This window comes from Cavia porcellus, unplaced genomic scaffold (genome assembly GCF_034190915.1).
Source record: "Cavia porcellus strain 051 isolate PalLab524CR breed Dunkin Hartley unplaced genomic scaffold, mCavPor4.1 scaffold_25, whole genome shotgun sequence".
In the NCBI taxonomy this organism is placed as follows: Eukaryota; Metazoa; Chordata; class Mammalia; order Rodentia; family Caviidae; genus Cavia; species Cavia porcellus.
In genome coordinates this window covers 49,042,531-49,063,171 of record NW_026947508.1, presented here as the reverse complement: position 1 = coordinate 49,063,171, position 20,641 = coordinate 49,042,531, and the positions used below count along the sequence as shown (strand labels likewise).

Genomic DNA, 20,641 nt, shown 5'->3' with positions numbered 1-20,641 from the left:
CTCCACCTTGCTCTGGAACCACTCCTCCTGGGCTGTCCCCTTCCCACTGTGGCCTCTCTCCCAGACTGGTCCTTCCATGCTTTACATGTTCCTTTTACTCAGACAATGAATGCATCCACTTAGGTAATTTTAAACAAACTCTTCCTTAAAAATGACATCCAAATATGTATTTCTAGCCTAAATTTTTCATCTGACCTTCAATCCTACAGCTCCAACTTCCTGTTGGAGATTTCCACCAAAAAAATTCATGTCAGGGAAAAATGCCAGGGAACTGACTAAAATGAAAACACTAGCAGTAAACTCACGGTTGAAGTGCAGAAGAAAAAACCTAAATTCAGATTTAAAAGCGGTTAAGTCTGAGCAGAAGGCAGGATCCATAGAGAAGTCCAACAAAATGAAAGCACACATAGGACGCAGTGCAGGCGGGAGCCAGGAAGGAGCACTGCTCCTGAAGACCCGGGCTCTCACTGCGTCTTTGGTGCTGACTTCTCTGCACCCTGGATCAGTCACTGCAATTCTCTGGGACTTAAGTGTCCCTGTTCATAAACACAGGCAGCTAAATGGATTTACAGAATACATAGAAATAAACTTTAAAGTGCCCAACTAAGGAGAAAAAACATAAATGGCACATACAAAAAGAAAGGACCAAATGCCAGTTAACACAAAGCAAATGATTTACTCCACACAGCAACTGAAAACAAGTTACTTCTTTTACTTATTAGCAAGATTTAAAAAAAAAAAAAAGGAATGTAAATTGGGACAACTTTTCTAAAAAAATCCAAGACTCAAAAATCAATCAAGAGGGGCTGGGGATTTAGTTCAGCGGCACAAGTACCTGCCTTGCAAGCAGGCAGTCGTGAGTTCGATCCCCCGTATCGATAAAAAGGAAAAAGACCAAAAAAAAAAAAAAAAATCAATCAAGAGAGTTAATGAAGCCAGGAACTACTGGGTTTTGGATTTTTGTTTTTGCTTTTTATGTGCTTTATTTTGGAGAATGAGGAACTTTTGGAAAAAAAGAGAAAATTAATGTAAATTTGTGTGATTTTATTTAATTGAAATTATTATAACAGCTTGTATAAAAGAGCTAAAATTTTTTACCATTTGATTTCTATATGTGTTGCTTAAAATGCTTTACTTTTGGTTCATGGTCTTCAAAATAAATTTCCAGGTGCTTTGTAAACAAGAAAAGATAAGACAGAAAATGCATAATCAAGAGGTATCTGAACAAAAGCCTTGCCTAAATGGGAAAGATGTCCTGGCTCTCCAGCTAAGTGTTCTAGGAAGCAGCAAAAGACCGAGGGCTGAGCTTCATGGAAAAACACTCTGGTCAGGGAAAAGGAGACAAAGACTAAAGAAACAGGGAAGCAAGAAACAGGAAGGTGGCTGTCTAGAACAGCTCTGGAGAAAATCTGGCTCAACCTTGTCATTTTCACTAATTTGACAAACATATCCTGAGCTCCGCTATATACCAAGCTTGAGATATGTTGGTGAATAAAACTGCTTGATTTTATTGGCATGGAGTTACTTCATAGCAAATAAAAAATAATTAAACAGAAAGTAATTATAAATTGAGATAAGAAGTATGAAGAAAAGTTTTTTAAAAAGATACAGAATCAGCAATCAGTTTAGCATCACTGATTGTTACAGTTTAGATCTAAAATACTCTTTCCCCACCAGCTGGGGGGGGGCACATGCTGCGGGAAAAGGATCATTGTGAGCTCAAGGCAGCCTGAACTACATAGCCAGAGCCTGTCTCAATAAATAAATAAATAAATAAATAAATAAATAAAACTTCAAAGCTTCGTGTGTTTGGAAGGTGACTGGTCTACATACAGTACAGCTGTTGCTGCTGGGAGGCGGGGTCTGGTCGGAGGACTGGGGGCATAATCTGGAAGGATTTATCTCCCTCCCCAGCGCCTCCCTTCTCTCTCTGCTCAGGCTGCCATGAGGTGAGCAGTTTTTCCTTTGTCCCTCTGCCAGGCCAATTGTGCACTATAACTGTGAGGCAAATGAACCTCTCCACCTCCAAGTCGTAGGTATTAGCTGTTGTTTCCTAGCATTGAGAACGTGACTAAGACACATCAACAGAAAAGAGAATAATCAGTGGACTCATGTTCACAATTCTGGGAAAGTGAGAACTCACATGAGACTGCTAGTTTTGGAGAAAAATGAAATCACTTGTGTCCTGGAAGAGGGGTGAAGCCAACTTAGAAAGCTCAGCAAAAGAGCTGGAGGACTGGAAGTAGGAGTTGTCAGTATAAACAAATTTTAAAAGAGTTCAACTATAAAGAAAAAACAGTAACAAGGTGTCTGGGAAAAGCGGCAGAGACCCAGGGGAAGATGTGGGTGTGCTGCAGGTATAAAGAGCCATCCAGCATCAGGACATGAATAACGACCAAGCAAGCAGCACTGGGCACTCTGTTCCCTTGGCTGCACGGCCAAACCTGCCGAGTGCAGGCCTGAGCTCCCTGACTGGGTCCTCTAAGGAGCCGCCTCTCTTCTCCATCCCCTCAGGCTCCATGCTCCCACCAAGCCACCTGTCCGTGTCTCCATGGCTGCTTGGCCCTCACATCCTTCATGTCTGCCCAAACACCACACTTCCCACGAGACCTGCCCACCTGTCCCCCCCACACCTGTCACCCACTGCACCTGCTCCATGTTTTCTCTCTTGCGCAGCAGTTCTAATCCCTCTATAATAACCACACCAGTCACTCGTGTTTCTGTATTGCCTGTGTCCCCACTACAATGCGACCCTCACAAGGGGAGCGATTTTTACCACGCCTGCTCTCTGGCATCCAGGACAGTGCCTGCTACAGGGCAGGCATTCAGTAAATATTAGCTGAGTGGAAATGTGAGTCATCTCCTAACTGACCTCTCTTTTTCGGTCTCACTCCTCTCCCATACATTCTTCTCTTAGCTACCAGAACCTCTAATCATACCATCCTAGCACTTACAACCATTCAAGGTTCCAGTAACGGTTTTTTTCCCAAAGCTCACAGGTGCCCATAGATGTTCCACTGAAAGGGTAAAAAGAAATGAACAGGTCTCTTTCTCTTTCTCTCTGCCTTACTGTAAGATTTTCTCCTCTTTTTTTTTTTTATTTTCTACTATCTTTAAAACCAGAACTTCCTTCAGTTTCCATGCCCTTTCTCATTATTACTTCTATGTTAGCACCAAACTTCTCAAAAGGCTTGTTTATTTCCAGGTTTATTTCTATACCTCTACCTAGTTTCCCACACTTGCACCCCTAATCTTGCCTGTGAAACTGTTCTGAGTGTGGTGGCGCACTCCTGTAATCCAAGTATTCGAGAGGCTGAGGCAGTATGATCATTGCAAGTTCGAGACCAGCATGTGTTACAAAGTGAGCTCAAGGCCAATCTAAAACTGCACGGCGAGACTGTTTCAAAAGACAAAAAAGAAAAGAAACTGTTCTGAGATTACTGACTTTATTTTCCAAACTCCAGGCCAAGCGTATGTGGTTCCTTGACAATGGTGGACACTGCTGGCTAGCCGTCCCCACGGCCTGCCTTGCATCCCGTAATAACACTCTCCTCTGTTTCTCTTCTCCCTCTCTGGCTACACTTTCTCAGCCTTCCTCTACAAGTCCCTTAAACACTGTACACAAGGATTTGGGACCTGATTCGGCTTTTTCTCTATATTCTCCTGGGTGAGCTTATCTATTTCCATTACCTGACTGTCGAGCCATATGACTCCTACCATATGACTCCTAAGTGTATAGTTACAAATCTTTTCTTAAGTTTCAGCCTTGTACATCCAACATCCTGTTGGACATTTCCTCCGGGATATTTAATGTGTCAGACATACTAAGTCTGAAGCAAAACTTACTCGCCAACGTGTAAATCTGATGTTCTCTACTGCAATGAGTGTCACTATCACACCTCTACTTGCCCTTACCAGAAACCTTCCTCTGTATCAGAAAGTGAGCCCTCACCTTTACTCCTCATCTCCACTCCCAACATCTCATCACTCTCTAGGTCCCCTGGCTTTATTGTACACACACCCATTAATTCCATTCCCATAACTCCTGCTACACGCAGGCCATGCTCACGTTGTACCCAGATTATTTTAGTAGCTTCCTACCCGGACCACCTGCCTGTAGGTTTATTTCTCTTCAACCCTTTTCCCACATGGCAACTAGATGGATTTTTTGAAATAAAAATCTGAATATGTCATACCTTCATTCAAAACTCCTCAATAATAACACTCTTATCTTTAGAATAAAGAGCAAACTTTCAGGTTGTATGGCTATAGAACAATTAGATCCTAGATAAAAGCTACTTCATTTCTATCAGCCAAAGAGTTAGCAAAGGTTACAAGAGAGGCCGAGAGAGGAATGGGGTGATCCTAGGAGCTTATACCAACAGCAGTGTTGCTGAAATACTTGGCTTTGGGTAAGTGGTAAATGGAGGAGCAATCCTGGTCCTGCCACACTGAGGTGGGCTTTTTTTTTTTTAATCGGTACCGGGGATTGAACTCATGACCACCTGCTTGCAAGGCAGGTTCTTATGCCACTGAGCTAAATCCCCAGCCCCGAGATGGGCTTTTTTGAAACATGTTAAAATATCTTAGGCCAAGGGTAGGGAAGTAGCTCAGCAGTGCAGCACCTGCCTAGCAAGCACAAGGCCAAGTTTGATTCCTGTACCAAAAAAGAAAATAGTATTTAAAAAAGGACCCCCCCCCCAAAAAATCTTACGCTAGAGGTGGCCTGACCATTGGCAGAAACAAAAGTAGCAACTAATCCCAGTTACAGAAAAGCTTCAATTTAGCCCCACAGCATTGCTACATACTAAAATAAAGACATGAGCTCACAACTAAAAAAGCACACAGGCGGTCAAACACTATGAGAGTCAGCAGAAGCAATAAACGACAGATCTAAATCCCCAAGGACTATAAATATAAGGCATGTCAGATGAAGAACACAGACAAGCCACACACTGAATGCTGCAAGAAATAAAAGGCACGATCCCAAAAATGTACAAATAGCACTGACAATGTCACATGTAGGGAAAAGAGGAAACCTGCAAAAATGAAAAACAGTTTTGAAACAAAAAATTCAATGAATGGGTTAAATAGTTCAAGAGAGAATTGGCAGTTGCGAGATGTGTCTGAAGAAACTGTCTAGAACGTTGAAACATACAAAACTAAAAAAGTATGCCAGGCAACCAGGCATGGTAGTATGTGCTTGTAATCTCGGAACTCCAGAGGCTGAGCCAGGAGGCTCACTGCAAGTTTGAGGCTAGCCGGGGTTACAAAGTGAGTTCGAGCCCAGCCTGAACTGTGTAGCAAGATCCTGTCTCAAAAAGGACCAAACAGTAAGTAAACAAATAAAGTAAAAAGATGACACATGAGGTAAAGAATATGGAAAATAGAAGATTTAACATCTAATTGTAGATCTTGAAAAGAGAAAACAATAAGAGAGAGGTACTTACTCTCCAACAACTGAATATGAATCTGCAGTTCCAGAAAGTATAGAATCTTTACGACAAATAAAAAGAAATATGACAGTGCATGCTGTTGCATGCCTGTAATCCCAGCACTCTAGCAGAGAAATGCAAGTTTCAAGTTCAAGCTCAGCTCAGGCAACTCAGTGAGATTCTGCATCAAAATAGAAAATTAAAAAGTGAGCTGGGGATTTAGCTTAATGCAAAGGCCTTGGCTTCATCTCCAGTATCGCAAAAAAGAAAAAAAGAAAAAAAAAAAGAGGAAGAGGGGAAAGAAGAAGAAGAGGAAGAAAAAAGAAGAGAAAAGGAAAAGGAAAAGGAAAGAAACATGTGTCACGGTAGCCAGCACAAGACAGTTCCTGGTGACCTCATCTCTGCTATTCACTCCGTTGCACAGCTGCCTTTCAAACTGTACTAGGGCTGGTCTGGTGCAGACACCAACAGGATGTGAAGGAAGTGATACTCTGCTATTTATGAGACGAGGCTATAAAAGAAGTGTCTCCTATCTCAGTTCCTTCTTATTCTTTCCGAGATCACATGCCATAGGGAAATCCACTGCTGGATTGGGACAGCCCTAACGAGAGGCCCAACTGACACCTCTTGCAAGCAGCCCCGTGAGCGAGCACCTCTGGAAGCAGGTCCTCAAGTCATGACTGAACCTTGAGCAACTACAGCCCCAGTCAACAGCTTGACCAAATCCTCATAAAACACACCCTGAGCCAGGGATTTAGATAGCGGCATAAGCGCCTGCTTGGCAAGTGCAAGGTCGTGAGTTTGATCCCCAGTACAAAAAAAAAACCCCCACACCCTGAGCCAAAACCACCCAGAAAACTGTATGAAATAATTAAGTACTGTGTTAACCAGCAACATTTGAGGATAATTTTCACACCATGATAGATAATACATTGCCAAGACCAGTTTTGGTACCAGGAATTGAACTCAGGACCTTACACTTGATAGGCAGGTGCTTATACTGCCAAGCTATATCCCTGGTACCAAAGTCTATTTTGAATGGCTTCAGAGTCTTCTCCATCTGGCCTAGACTCTCTAGCTCACTTCTTGCCACATACTAGCATAATTACATTTTGAACACACAAACTTCTCTGGGTTTCTGGAATGTACCATGTTCTCTCCTACCTCTACCTTCTTTGAAGGTTTTAAAATGTACTTCCTGCCTGACACACGCTTCAACACCTTCTCCAACACTTACACACATGAGACTCGCTTCTCCTCATCAGCAGAGCACTCATCACATGGTATAGCAGCGTTGTTAAATTGTTCATCTTCTCATTAGACCTCAAGCTCCGAAAGGATGGGGACAATGCCCCCCTCCATTTCTATGTTGACATAGTTCCCAGAACAAAGACTGTACTTAGCAAATATTTGTCCTGCAGAATCCCCATAGGATGGGGATTTAGCTGAGTCGGGCAGTGCCTGCCTGGAAAGCATGAGGGCCTGCGTTCAATTCCCAGTACCCCCCCTACCAAAAAACCACAGGATAGGAACAAGCAGGAAGACTAATGTTGGTGAATATAAACATCCTCATGTAATGATCCAAATGAAATCTTCAGCATTGCAACTGACATAGTTTCTAAATAACCAAGAAATTCCTATACAGCATTATACCCTCAAATTTAATGAAGGTTTAGTGCCAAGGTTCAAAAATTAGGTGGTTTCTAGTCTCTCCTAAGTCAAACCTTTTGTAGTTTATTACGATGCTTAAACAAAAATCTCCAAACATCAGACACACCCACTCTTGAAAGCACACTCACAAGTGTATTCAAATGCCAAACAGAAATTATTCTTTAAAAAAAGTACTGCCTACCTTTGTAGGACAATTCCAGCTTATTAACATTTAAGATCTGATCATATAGAGTATTTGTGGTGTAAGCCTAAATAATTTATGCACACATGTACATAAATACATGTCATAAAGTATTAATCACTAGTACCCTCTACTGGTAGAAATACCTTATCTGCTCATATGAGTGGACTTACTGCCCTCTAGTGACCACAACCTGTAAAGACAGAAAATCTAGCAGCAGATGGGAGAATCTCCTTTGCTACAATAGGGTTTTACATTCTTTAAGCATCTGATTTTCTCAGATTCTGGTTTATATTACAGGGGTGCAACTCTAAACTCCTGGGGGACCCTCTAGGGATTTCGCACATCTCTTCCCAGCTGTTAGTGCCAGTCATAAGTGGCTCTCTCTCCTGCTTCTCAGCAACAAGAGGTCAAAGGGAGGCAGGAGTGGCAATGGCTGCACTAGGGAGGCAGGAGTGGCAGCTGTAACCGCCCGCCTCCCGGGGGAGCTGGAGCAGCTTGAGGAGCACACGCTGCCCCGCCCGTGCACACTACACACGTCACGCGCTATACTCCACAGTCCTTCACTCACCTTTGCTACATCTCCAAAGCTGTACTAAATGATGAGAAAGGCAAATGTTGCTATCATTTTGTTTTATAAACTAGGTCCTGCAAGTTGTTTCTTCTCAGAACAGAAAAGGCAAGTTTTTTGTAGAATTTAACTGAAATGTCACCTCCTCTTTGAAGCTTTCTCTGAATTAATCAGGTTTAGGTGACTGTTCCGTCTGTCCCTTGTGCCAGCATATACCTAGTCTAGATCAGAATGGAACATTATTTGTTTATTTGTTTTTTATTTAAACATTATTTGTTTTTTTATATGGGTTTATTTATAACCTGTATCTCACTCTTCTCATTTGCCTGCCTGCTTGTATCGCCTACCAAACTCTAAATTCCTTGAGGCTATGACCCTTGTCGTCTTTATTTCTGCACACCTATTATCAGCACACTCAAATGGTACCTATTGCCGGTCACTAGTACAGAAGATAGGTATTTAGAAACTTATAGCAATTTGACAATTCTATATCTGCTGAAACTAATTTTAAAAAGTGGATCTTTGCCAAGCATGGTTCCGCACACCTTTAATCTCAGCACTCAGGAGGCTGAGGCAGAAGGATCATTGGGAGCTCAAGGCCAGCCTTAACTACATAGTGAGATGCTGTCTCAAAACAACAAAAACGAAGTGGATCTTGCGTCCTATATGTGTTTTATGTCTTGTACATTTTAATTCCATTTTCTGTGCAACTACTGAATTTTTTCAACTGAGAATTTTTTTTAAAATAAAAATCCTTAGAGGGCTGGGAATTTAGCTCAGTGGCAAAAGCACCTGCCTAGCAAGCGTGAGATGGTAAGTTCGATCCCGGGAATAAAAAAAATAAAATAAAAAATAAAATAAAGGTCCCTTCTCAGAGATAATCTGAAAAGCAAAGGGCAGGTAACTTACTGTATGGAAGTGGAAAGAAAGGAGGCAAGGCAGAAATACTTTTCATAAACTTCAGAAGGAACATACCTATCCTTGTTGATTTTAACACTTCCCTGGAGGGTATTTTCTTCTTCAGTTCTCGTAAGGCTTCAACTAGATTCTCTTTGGTTTGATCAGGAAGCTCCAACATGGATTTCCATCTTTTTATGTCTTCTATGACCACAACTCTCTGAGAATAAGAAAAGTCATTTGGAAAATGGAACATTTTCATTAGAAAGATATCTGCCTTCACCTGAGCTAATGGGGTTCCTATTGACATATAAATTATTGATTATGACCTGAACTAAAGCAGTGTGTCTGATGGCCCTAAATGATGAGTAATTGCTTAAAAGCAGGTCCTGCTTACTTCAAACCAGGAAGAGGGTTGCTTCTATTAGGAAAAGTGCAAGTTTTAATCTTACCATGTCAGACACTACTGGTCACTTAGCAGTGAGAAAGAGAAGAAAAGAAAAATAATGCTAAGGCAAATCAATCTTATAGCTCACTTAAGAATCTCTTAATTCATAGGCACGGAAAGAGAGCAAAATCATAAAGACATATTTATTTAAACAGTAAAAATACACTTTAACAGTTCCCTACTTCCTAGAAGAGGAAACTCAAACTCTTTTCTTTCTTTTTTTTTTTTTTTTTTGAAAAAAAAGGCTGGGCATGGTGGCACACACCTACAATCCCAGCACTCAGGAGGCTGAGGCAGAAAGATCACAGCAATTTTGAGGCCAGCCTGGGCTACAAAGTGAGTTCAAGGCCAGCCTGAATCTCACAGCAAAACCCTGTCGCCAAAAAACAAAAAAAGAAAGAATTTTGAAAATTTCAGAGTATTACTTTTAATGAAAATGGCTGATATTTTGCTGTTTCCTTTAATATAATATAAAATTTAAATCTTTTATATCCTTTGCCAAATTCATTTCCCTCTGCGTCTTCCCACATGAAATTACCATTTTAAAATTGATGTGGAGTTTCCAGTAAGTATCAAATATGAGCAGTTAAGGACTATTAAGGAACACAGGCAAAGGAGATAGGAAAGTTCTTTGCGTTGTAAGTTTTCTATAGTTTTGAAATTATTTCAACTAAAAACTTTAAAAAAAGTAAAGTGGCAGACAAAAAATAAAGTTGCTTTTATAATTACAAAAATAAAAAATCTTGTCTCCAATCATTATTATCCTGAAAAGGTGAGCTCTTAGGGATTCGAATGGGGTATCAGAGGTTTCTGAGATCCTGGTAAGCTTTTCCTGATCGGGATGCTGGTGTGTTCACTGTGGAAATTCCTTGAGATTAACAATTAAGATCTGTGCATTTTCTACATGCATACTTGATACTTCCCTCATCTCCCTCCCTTGGCTGGTCTGCTTTTAGACAGAAGCCCACTGTAGGAGGGAGAGAGAAGGTTTGAAGAGATGAAAGGAAAAATGTACTTTCTGAGGTGATGCTATGTACTCAGGTTTTAGAACTCTCTAAAACCCGGTACGTATTTAAAGCAGACTCTTTTCTTATAGCTTTTGTAGTTGCTTGAAGAGTTCCCATTACTGAGATCTCACCTGTGGCACCAAAACGTGGGCAAATGCGTCCCCCAAGTTCCAGGTGTGGGTGATAAACTTGACACAGACTCAGCAGGGGTCCCATGTTCCTTCCAAGGACTCGTGACCCCAGCCATTTTAACTCAACTCCAGGCCAGCCAGCATTTTCTCCCATGATTGCTCACAATCTCTGTCCTAAAAATTACTAAAGGTACAGTCTTCCCAGTGCAGTCATTTCTTCCTCTGGCATAAGACTGTCACTTTCTCGGTGTTTACTTTCCCAGGCACAGGTCTGAGCTGTGTCCACCGACTTCAGGAACAGAAGTCCAGCTCTCTAGGTGAAACTCCCACAGTATGCTCACTTCATCTGAAGCCATTCTTTCTCCCTTCTGCCTTTAAATTCAACCTTTTCTATAACCAACAGTGGGTGATGGTTCAGGATTCCACAAATGATCTTCCTGTAAGCTATAAATACCATCTTTTTTCACTCAATGTATTTTCCGGATTTATCCATATCAATACTCATGATTCCAGTTGATTTTCCTAGTAGTAAATAGTACTTTACTATTTTTATATACAAATAACTTAGAATTTTGAAATCTACTGCCCTAGTAGATAGTAAGGTTTTTCTCCCCTTATGATTTTCCTGTTACAAACAAGCTTCAGTGAACTCCTGCCTACGACAGACTTTTAAAATAGATTTCTTCCTTTACTTCCATCTTTCCTGGTCATTATGCTCCAAGTATCCCACAGCTGCTTTATCTCCTCCCCTTCCCTATCCAAGTGAGACTCTCTACCCTCGGTACATGTGCTTAGTCTGTGTGTTTACTAGGGTTACTGAGAACTCCATATAGGTTCTTTTTTTTTTCTCCTTTCTTATCTTCTACTCACAGATTGTATTTTCTTTTTTTCTTTTTTTTACACTCTAGTGATGCTATACCACTTAATCAATGCAGGTGTGGCCAGCATCCAGAGGTTTTTTTTTTTTTGTCTTTTTCCTTTTTATCAGTTCCAGGGATCGAACTCACGACTGCCTGCTTGCAAGGCAGGCGCTTATGCCGCTGAGCTAAATCCCCAGCCCCAGATTGTATTTCCTTAACTTTGCTTCTATTTTATGGCTCAAAAGTTAGCTTAAACATGACATTTCATTCATTTTAGTATTTACCCTTAAAACTTTTAAGATGTATGCTTAATAAAATCTATTGGAGCCTCTCTTGGCAAGTCCTTATTTCAAAAACTCCTTTTATATCATTTTTTCTTTCATATATTTTTCTGCAATGTACCCAAGTGATTTCCTCAGATCTAGATGCACTTTCACTCTCTTTAGCTACAATTTGTCTACTTTTAATCTGTTCAATGCAGTTCTGATCTAACAAAAAGATTTTTTCATTGTAAAAGTTCAGTATTTTCCTCCAAACCTGCCTGTTGGCTTTTCATATTGCTTCATTTTTAAGTTAGGACTACTGTTCACTTCTTTACCTATGTGAACCCTATAGACATATTTATCTCTTTCAGATTATGCTTTTCTCCACTTCTTAGGATGAAGAGTCTATTACATCTGTTCATTCTCCTTCCTGGTATTTTTTATAAAGTTTGTCATTTTTGTCTATGAGTTTACCTTCAAAGAAGAATTGTTTTATTTCTTTTCTTTTTTTTTTGAAACAGGCCTCACTTGTAGTTCAGGCTGGCCTTGAGCTCACTATGTAGCCCCAGTTGGCCTCAAACTCACAGCGATCCTCCATCAGCCTCTCGAGTGCTGGGACTACAGGCACGTGCCAAGAGGCCTGGCTTCAGAGTCCTGTTTCCCAGGGTAGTCTTATGTGCCCTAAGACATGGAGTCTCAGATTTGCCTTTGTCAAGGTTTCAGATGTTCCTGGTTCTAGACCAGTTTTATATTAATTTTTTTCAGCTTTGCAGATAATGTGAATTTTAACTAAATACATTTATGCATGGTATTAAGTGTATGGTTCTAGTTCTTTTTCCATCCAAGACCTGAGAAAATTACAATCTTTATACTGTTTCCTTGGACCATTGAATAATATTTTTTTAGCACATTTTTTACAAATATGGTAGCTCTTATCAGCTCCCAGCCTCACATGGGGAATCAGTTTCAGCTCTCATCCTTTAGCCTGATGCCTTATCTCCTAGCCCCATGCTGGCCTTAACACCCCAGCTCTTAAGCATCACATCTGGTTTCCGTACTCTGTGGAACTATTCAGCTTCAGCTCCTAGTTATACTTCTGAGTTTGATTTCCTCTCTCTTCCTGAAACCTGAATATTTTCATTTCTTGGTTCAGCTCTGTACTGGAGACTTTTTAATCTACCATTTCTACATGGTTGACATCAGGTTTGGAATTCCATATCAGATCATCGACACGTGAAACTATGACAGTCCAACTTTTTTAGCATGGTATAAAAGGCCTTCCAGGACTTGCCTCCTGGTGTCCTTTTCAGATCATCATTTGTTCCAGATATATCTAACTATTGGCAACTGTCTAAGAAATCACAGTTTGTCATACCCTCTTCGTACAATGTGCTTTCTTTGCCTAATAAACACCTACTTATAATTTAGGGGAGCTTTGAGATAGGTTCTTGCTATGTAATTTAGACTGGCCTTGAACTTCCAGTGATCCTCCTGCCTCAATCTCCCAGGTGCTGGAATTACAGGTATAAATCAACACATTGGCTCATCTATTTTTTTTTAAGTCTCAATTCAAGTATCATTTCTTCTGTGAAACCTTTCTTGCTTATCTCCTACCATATTAGCCCATACTCGTTTGGGTACCTTTGAAATATGTGTAGACTCCGATTACTGCATATACCGCTCAAGACAATGGCCTCCACACTACACTGTAAGTAACTTAAAAGTAGGAATAGTTTGTAATTTATCTCTATTCTCAACACACAGTGAGTGTAACTGAACAAAACTATTGTACAGTAGTTTTTGGATCTGAAATTTTAAGGCAAAAATGGGAAAAACAGCAAGCTGTTCCACAACAGAAGACTTCCACATATATGCTATGCATGGTGGCACATGCCTATAATCCCAGCATTCAGGAGGCTGAGGCAAAAAGATTACCGTGAGTTTGAAACCAACCTGGGCTACATAATGAGTTCAAAGTGAGCCCGCACTACATATTGAGACCCTCAACAAAATAAAGAAAGAAAGAAAGAAATCACAAACTACTCTATATACCAAAGAAATGTTTCCTTATCTGTGTCCAAATATAGGCCTCAAAACAGATATTTCAAACTCTTACCTAAATTATTTAGGACACAAATAGACACAAGATGGATGGAAAAGTTATAATGAGTAGTGAGACAGTTATCACCAAAAAGATGGGCTCTTCATGCAATTAATTTGGTTAATCTCCTTTGAGAAGTAATCTCCTTTTTTCAGTTAGGGATGGCTGCAATATCAGGTTTGATAAGAACAATTAAAGGGATCAGGAATGTAACTTAGCAGCATGGTGCCTGCCTGGCAAGTGCTAGGCCCTGAGTACCAAAAAAAAAAAAAAAAAAAATAGGGAAAATGATTCACTCATAAGCAACAATATGGGTACAATTCTGGTGCTGGGGGCAGGAGACAACATATTGGCTGGTTAATGGTACACAGATAAAATCTCACAGAGCATTCAGAGATGCTAAACCTTAAAAAGTTAACATTCTAGAATTTTTTAATTTTTAAAAAATCTACTACTGCAACCAACAAAAGAAATCACATCTTCTCAAAGGAGATTAACCAAATTAATCTTTACCACTTAAATGTATAATTCATGACCTCTATTGAATATCACTTTTACTGAATGTGATAAGGTTGTGACAAAATTACTTATAACATACTGATAAAATAAATGCATGAACCTAAAATCCCAAGATTTTTATAACTTCTCAGCTTGGCATTCAAAAATCCCCACTTACGGGCTAGGGTTTTGGCTCAGTGGTGTATCTGCCTGGCAAGTGCAAGGTTATGAGTTCGATCCCCAGTACCACAAAAAAAAATGCTCACTTTCGGGACTTCCAGGAAGATGGCAGAGTAGTAAAGAGCAGAGAAACAGCCTCTCTGAGATCTGGGGTCCAGATAATGGAATACAGCAATGTGAGGAAGAGACAGAAGGGAGCGGGTTCCTGAGCCCCAGCTAGAATCTGAAGTGGGAACTGAAGCCCACGCAGAGAGAGCAGAGAGGCTTCAACAAAGAAGAAGGAAACAGCAGGTAGACCTTCTCCCCGAGCACAGAGAGAAGCCCTAACACACAGATGCACGGTGGCTACTGGCAATCTCAGAGGCCTCCACGGAGAAACACAGCAGTGGACAGAGCAGTGGACACACCAACTGCAGTGGCTGGAGAGTTATTCAGGTTCTGATGTCCCCTAGAAAAGAGTGATTGGCTGGTCACCATCTTGGAGAGGGCCAAATGAGCTCACAACTCAGAATAGCAGGGCCACCTCCATCTAGCAGCTCCCAGTTTCAGGATGAGGCTGCAGAGTTCAAGCTGGCAGGAAACGTGCACAATATCACAGGTGAATAAATTGGGTTCCACCTTCACAGCCAGAAACTATACTGAACCTCAGTGGAACTGAAGGTAGACTGGCTGGGATTAATCAACGCACATCTAGACTCTGCCCATCTTGTCTATCAGTGACAGCAGAGATACGCCTTGAAGTGGAGGGGTTTTTTTCCTCTTTTCTTTTCTTTTTGTTTTTTCTTGATCACTTGTTTTGTTTTAATATTAGTATGAACATGGTTTCTAGCTTTTTGTTGTTCTGTTTTGCTCTTGTTTTTATTTCTTCCTTCTCTTTCCCTCCTGTCTTCTTCACCAGGTTCCCAGAGTTTGCATGATCTTCCCTTGTCCTCTGGTCTTAATTTCTTTCTCTTCTATTTCTCCCCCCAATACCTTTTAAATGTTTTCCCCTGAGTTTAAAACTGTTATATTGTAGGTTTATTCATTGTATACAATTTTCTGGCTTGTTTTAGCCACCAATCTAGTTAACGCAGCTAAAAGGTGGCAAATTAATTGCTACTAGTTTGTCATTTTCTATGTTTGATGTTATTGTTATTGCTGATTGTATCACTTTAACCAAGGTGACCTAATTGTTCTAATCAGTTGTTCTTCCTGACATCCTAAGACTGAGATTGTCTAAGGGTCATAAACAGTAGTATAGACCAGTGCCAAAGATCAAGGGCCAAATAGGCAGCAACTTCTTCTCCTCTCCAATAAATTACAGAGGCAGGATCTTGCAATAGATTCAAAACCCAAAACCCATTCATGATTCTGATGGGCTTTTCTTTATATGTGATTTGTTTCTTTTCTCTAACAGAGAGGCTTTCCTGCATTACACAGAGAGTTCAAGGCTAGCCTGGACTATATAGGGAGATCCTGTCTCAAAAATACTGAAAATAAAAAGAAGCTCAACATGTGGAGCACATCCACGTAAAGAAAAAATACAGCATAAATGGGTGGCATGGTAGAGGGACTGTTTAAATTACAAGGATGGCTCAGAGGATGGTAGAGAGGGCTCTTAAACCAGATCATGGGCAATAAATAATAATAGCAAACAGGCATGTGGTACTTAGTGTCTGTCAGATTCTGTTCCTAGACTATATATTGACTTGTCAAACCCCACACTACCTTATAAAATAGGTATTATTAATCCCTATTTTATTGATGAGGATATAAAGAGATCAAATACCTTGTTCAAGGTCACAAAGGCAGAACTAGAATTTTCACAGCTTGGCTCCAGAGTCTATGTTCCAGCGACTGCACTACAACAGACTGCAGGACATGGAGGAAGGCAAACGAGACAGCAATCAAAGGGACAGAGTGAAACAGAGCGCTTCATTTTTGGTGAACTGTGAGGGGTTAACAACGGACAGAGTACAAGAAAAACAGCAGGCACAGGTACCAGGTTATGGAAGGTCTTGCACACCATACAAAGAAATGTCATTCTCAACAGTTAATGAGGGGCTGGGGATTTAGCTCAGCGGCGTAAGCACCTGCCTTGTAAGCAGGCAGTTTTGAGTTCGATAACCGGTCCTGATAAAGATGAAAAAGACAAAAAAAAAAAAAAAAAAAAACAGTTAAGGAGAAAACACCGAAGGATTAAGAGAGAGATGACCTGGACATTTTTTTTTTTTTTCCTGCTTGGTATATTATTTCTCTGGCATGAGCATGGAGGGGAGAATAAGGAATGCTAAGGGCATGGAGACAAGTCAGTAGACCACAGTACTGCTCTAGATGAGGAAATACAATTTCAAATTTAATGCTAAAGACATGAGTACAGGCAAGAAATTTTTAGGAAGAACTGCAAATTGAATGTAAAAGAAAAAACAGAATATAGTTCCCAGGTTTCTAGTCCCAGTCACTTGGTAGAGGTTGTATTAGTTAGCTTTCTGCCACTATGACAAAATACCTGAAATTATCAACTTGAAGGAGGGAAGATTTATTTTGTCACTCTTGCTGGACTTGTCCCAGCAATTCTTTTTTTTTTTTTTTTTTTTTTTATCGGTACCGGTGATTGAACTCATGACCACGTGCTTGCAAGGCAGGCGCTTATGCCACTGAGCTAAATCCCCAACCCCGGAAGATTTATTGTGGCTCACAGTTTCGGAATCCACAGTCAGCTGGCTCCATTGATGTGGGCCTGTGGTGAGGCACAATCTATAGCAGAGGGTGTGGCACAGAGAAGCTGCTGATCACACGGAAGCCAGAGGGAGACAGAAGGAGCGGAGAGAGGAGAGACAAGGTGGAAAGAGGAGAGAAGAAAGAGAAGGAAGGGGAAGAAGAGGAGTAAGAAAAAAAGGAGGACTTACTGGGGACAAGATATATCCTTCAAAAGCATACCACCAATGACCTACCTCCTCCAACTATACCCTGTCTCCTAAAAGGTCAATCCAATCACCACTCTAGGCTCAGTGCTATACTGGTAATCAAGCTTTGAATACATGAATCTTTAGGACATGCTTCCTATTTACATCATAATAGAGACATAAATACAGGAGAATAAGCAACACATTTGGGAGAAAAGCTAATACATTTAAGGGAGAGCTAAGGGGGATGTTATTCCATATGCCTACTGTTTATTCTGATCCCAACATATCATTTATTTTTTTGTGGTGCAAGGGATCGAACCCAGGGCTCATGCATAGAAGCCAAGAGCTTTATCACTCAGCTATATCTTTAGTCTTTTTTTTTTTTTTTAAGTCAGCACCAGAGATCGAACTCACGACTGCCTGCTTACAAGACAGGTGCTTATGCCGCTGAGCTAAACCCCCAGCCCCCTCACCCCCTTTTTTAAGACAAGGTCCCTCTAATTCAAGGACTGGCCTTGAATTCACTATGTAGCCCAGGCTGGCCTTGAACTTATGGTGATCCGTATGCCTCAGTTTTTGAATGCTGGGATTACTTGTGTACCACTATGACCATTTACTTTCATCATTACACTCAGTGATTCTTAACTGGGGCACAAGCAAGAGGGGAGGGGGCATATTAAAATACGGGTAAAGCTGGCCATGGTAGTACACGCCTATTACCCCAGTACTTAGGGAGTGAGGCAAGAGGATAGCAAACTCAAGACCATCCTGGGAGCCAGGCGTGGTGGCTCATGCCTGTAATCCCAGCACTCGGAAGGCTGAGGCAGAAAGATGGTTGCGAGTTTAAGACCAGCCTAGACTACAAAGTGAACTTGAGGCCAGCCTGAACTGCATAGAAAGACCCTGTCTCAAAAAAAAAAAGACCAGCCTGAGATATAGAGCAAGTTCCAGGCCAGCCCGGTCTATATTACAAGACCTTGTCTCAAAAGAAACACAGAGTGAGTGTATGTGTAGTTTAATTACCATTGTCTTCCAGAAAACCTGATGGTACAATAACTCACTGAGAATCTCCGCTGTGTACAGTTACATATGAATATTCTAACAAAGCAGAAAGTTAAACTCAGATGTGTTCTATTAAGTCGTAGAACTGCAAGAATAGAGGTGACTTTAAGAGTCATCTAGATCACCATCCCAATCAAGTCCTTTTAGAAAATAAGTGAAGGTATTTTTGATCACTGTAATGAGATGCATTTGTATGTAATATCTGAGAGTCAAGGTATCCTGAAAGTCGGGGATACTCCTGTACCTCACAGGATAGCTTCAATGAAGAAGAATATGCTCCCCAAGCATCTGTGTCCCTTGAATAAACACTAACATAGTTCAGCATCCATGACCTGAGGAATCTGAGACCCCAGAGAAAGGCTGGCTTGCAAACATCACCCAGTTGCATAGAAGGGCCTCACACCCAGTACTTCTGAGTATATCCTTTTTTATTGCTAACACTGTATGGACCTGTTAAGTCTGTATGACTCCCAGGACAGCAGGAGTCCAACTGGGGAATCAGGTCAAGTGCTCAGAAAGCTGCTTTGCAGTCAGTTCTTTGCACACTGTCTCTAGTCCCAAATGTCCTCTCATCTTCAGAGATCTGGACAGAAGATACCAGTTCAGCAGGCATCAGTATAGAAAGCTTTAACATAGATAAGATCACCTGATCAAATACACAAAATGTAACCGAGTTCTGAGCAGCACAAACATTAGGAATCTAGATGGAAGAAGCAGAAGCAAAAAGGAAAACAAAAAGTCAGATATACAAAAGGAGAGGCTCAAGGTGACAAAACTAGCTACAAGCTGTTTTGTTTTCGGTGAAATAGTAGTATCTGTTAGGTACTAATGTTCACAGCTTCTTTGGGTATGTTCCTTGTCTCCTCCATACTAACAAAACAAACTAAAGTCCAGGTAGCAAAGAGCTCATTAAAAGCCTCTTTTACACTCCGAACTGCAGCTGTGAAGGGCACATAATATGTTCTAACCAGTAAGATATTAAAGTAGGTATTATAATCATCAGTCACTCCTTATTAGGTTTGTATAGGGCATATAGAAACACATAGTATTCGATACTTGCACATTCCTAACAGGCAAGAATTTTTACAACGATGGGGGAGAGCTTGTCCTGTGTGCTGACAAACACATGGTAAAGGCAGAGTGATTACAATGGTGTGGCAGAGGTAGGAAATCGATGAACAGAAGTCTGAAATAGAAGGAATGGCCAGATACACTTCCAGGGAGGGAGGACAGCAAGAACTACTCCCTGGCTCTCCCGTGACAGAACTCTTTGGTGTGACAGAACTCTTTGGTGGTGTCTTGCACACTAGCTCTTATCACATTCCTTTGCACATTGTCCCTAGCCCCAGATCCCTTCTCACCTTCAGAGATTCAATCGTAGCCTGCTTGTAAATCTTTCCTCCAGGATCTTTCTTCTGTGGGGTATTCTGGATTCTAGGCGTTCGAATGACGAATTTATCCATCCTTAGGGCACTCCGACTACCTTCACGTATTCTGCGCAAGGAGACAGCACTCTTAAAACTTCACCGAGCTGCCAAGATAGTTCTCCCCAAAGCGCCACAGACAGGTCTTCGGAAAGCACTCCTAAACTATGGGGGTCTCGTGGATGACACTGTAGGAGCTCAGATTTCTTCCTGAGAGGGAGGAGGTCTTGCCAAGGACACAGTGATAAGTTCTACTTCCTGGGTACGCACACTGTGGAGGGTTTCAATACCCGGCCAGGCGCTGAATCTGAAGCAGGGAAACCCCCCTTTCAACGTAAGCTGGGTTGTAACTGGGTTCAAGTTTCGCCTGGCTCAGTAAGACTCTCTTAACTACCCCACCGCAGCGCCAACCTAAGAGTTGCCCTAGTGACCAGCAACTACCACCTCCGGACCCCAACAGGGTCCTCAATATAAGCAGCCATCTCCAGGCTCCCAGGTTCTTTGGTTAGGGTACCCTAAACATGACAGTCAGGGCCTGGACCCCCAAAAGAAGACAACACCGTTCTCTGACCCTAGCATTCTGGGGCGGGAAAGGAGCATCTAACCACAGCCAGAAGCGAGACCCACCAGAAAAGCAGCCCTGACAGCAGCTGGACCCCTCCCTAGAGCACCCTAGAAGGTCTCCAGCTCGGCCGCCGGCGTCGGAACCACACAAACGCTTTCTCGAAGGCCTACACGCACCGTAGCAGCTTCGCGGATTCTAGCGCTTCAGCGCCGGGGAAACCACATTCCCCAGCGTGCACCGCGCTCAGCCCCCGCGGGAATCTCACTCCCCAGCGTGCACCGCGCTCAGCCCCGCGGGAACCTCACTCCCCAGCGTGCACCGCGCTCAGCCCCGCGGGAACCTCACTCCCCAGCGTGCACCGCGCTCAGCCCCGCGGGAACCTCACTCCCCAGCGTGCACCGCGCTCAGCCCCGCGGGAACCACACTCCCCAGCGTGCTCCGCACCCAGGGCGGTCGGTG

General features: G+C 41.8%; 1 protein-coding gene across 2 annotated transcripts in view; it reads right to left on the bottom strand.

The window, feature by feature from the left end:
* The window catches only part of Tceanc2 (transcription elongation factor A N-terminal and central domain containing 2), a 41,631-nt gene extending 21,143 nt beyond the window's left edge, over nt 1–20,488 (bottom strand). Inside the window, exons 1-3 of one of the 2 annotated variants that reach the window (XM_005001079.4) lie at nt 20,359–20,488; nt 19,555–19,687; nt 8,834–8,975 (exon numbers count right to left, since the gene is read on the bottom strand). In XM_005001079.4, coding sequence (XP_005001136.1) covers nt 8,834–8,975; nt 19,555–19,656 — 244 coding nt within the window. In that variant the 5' untranslated portion in view covers nt 19,657–19,687; nt 20,359–20,488. Of the gene's footprint in view, nt 1–8,833; nt 8,976–19,554; nt 19,688–20,244 lie in introns of both variants that reach the window. The other variant, XM_005001078.4, reaches the window with a different exon arrangement.
* Between the last annotated feature and the right edge of the window lie 153 nt (nt 20,489–20,641).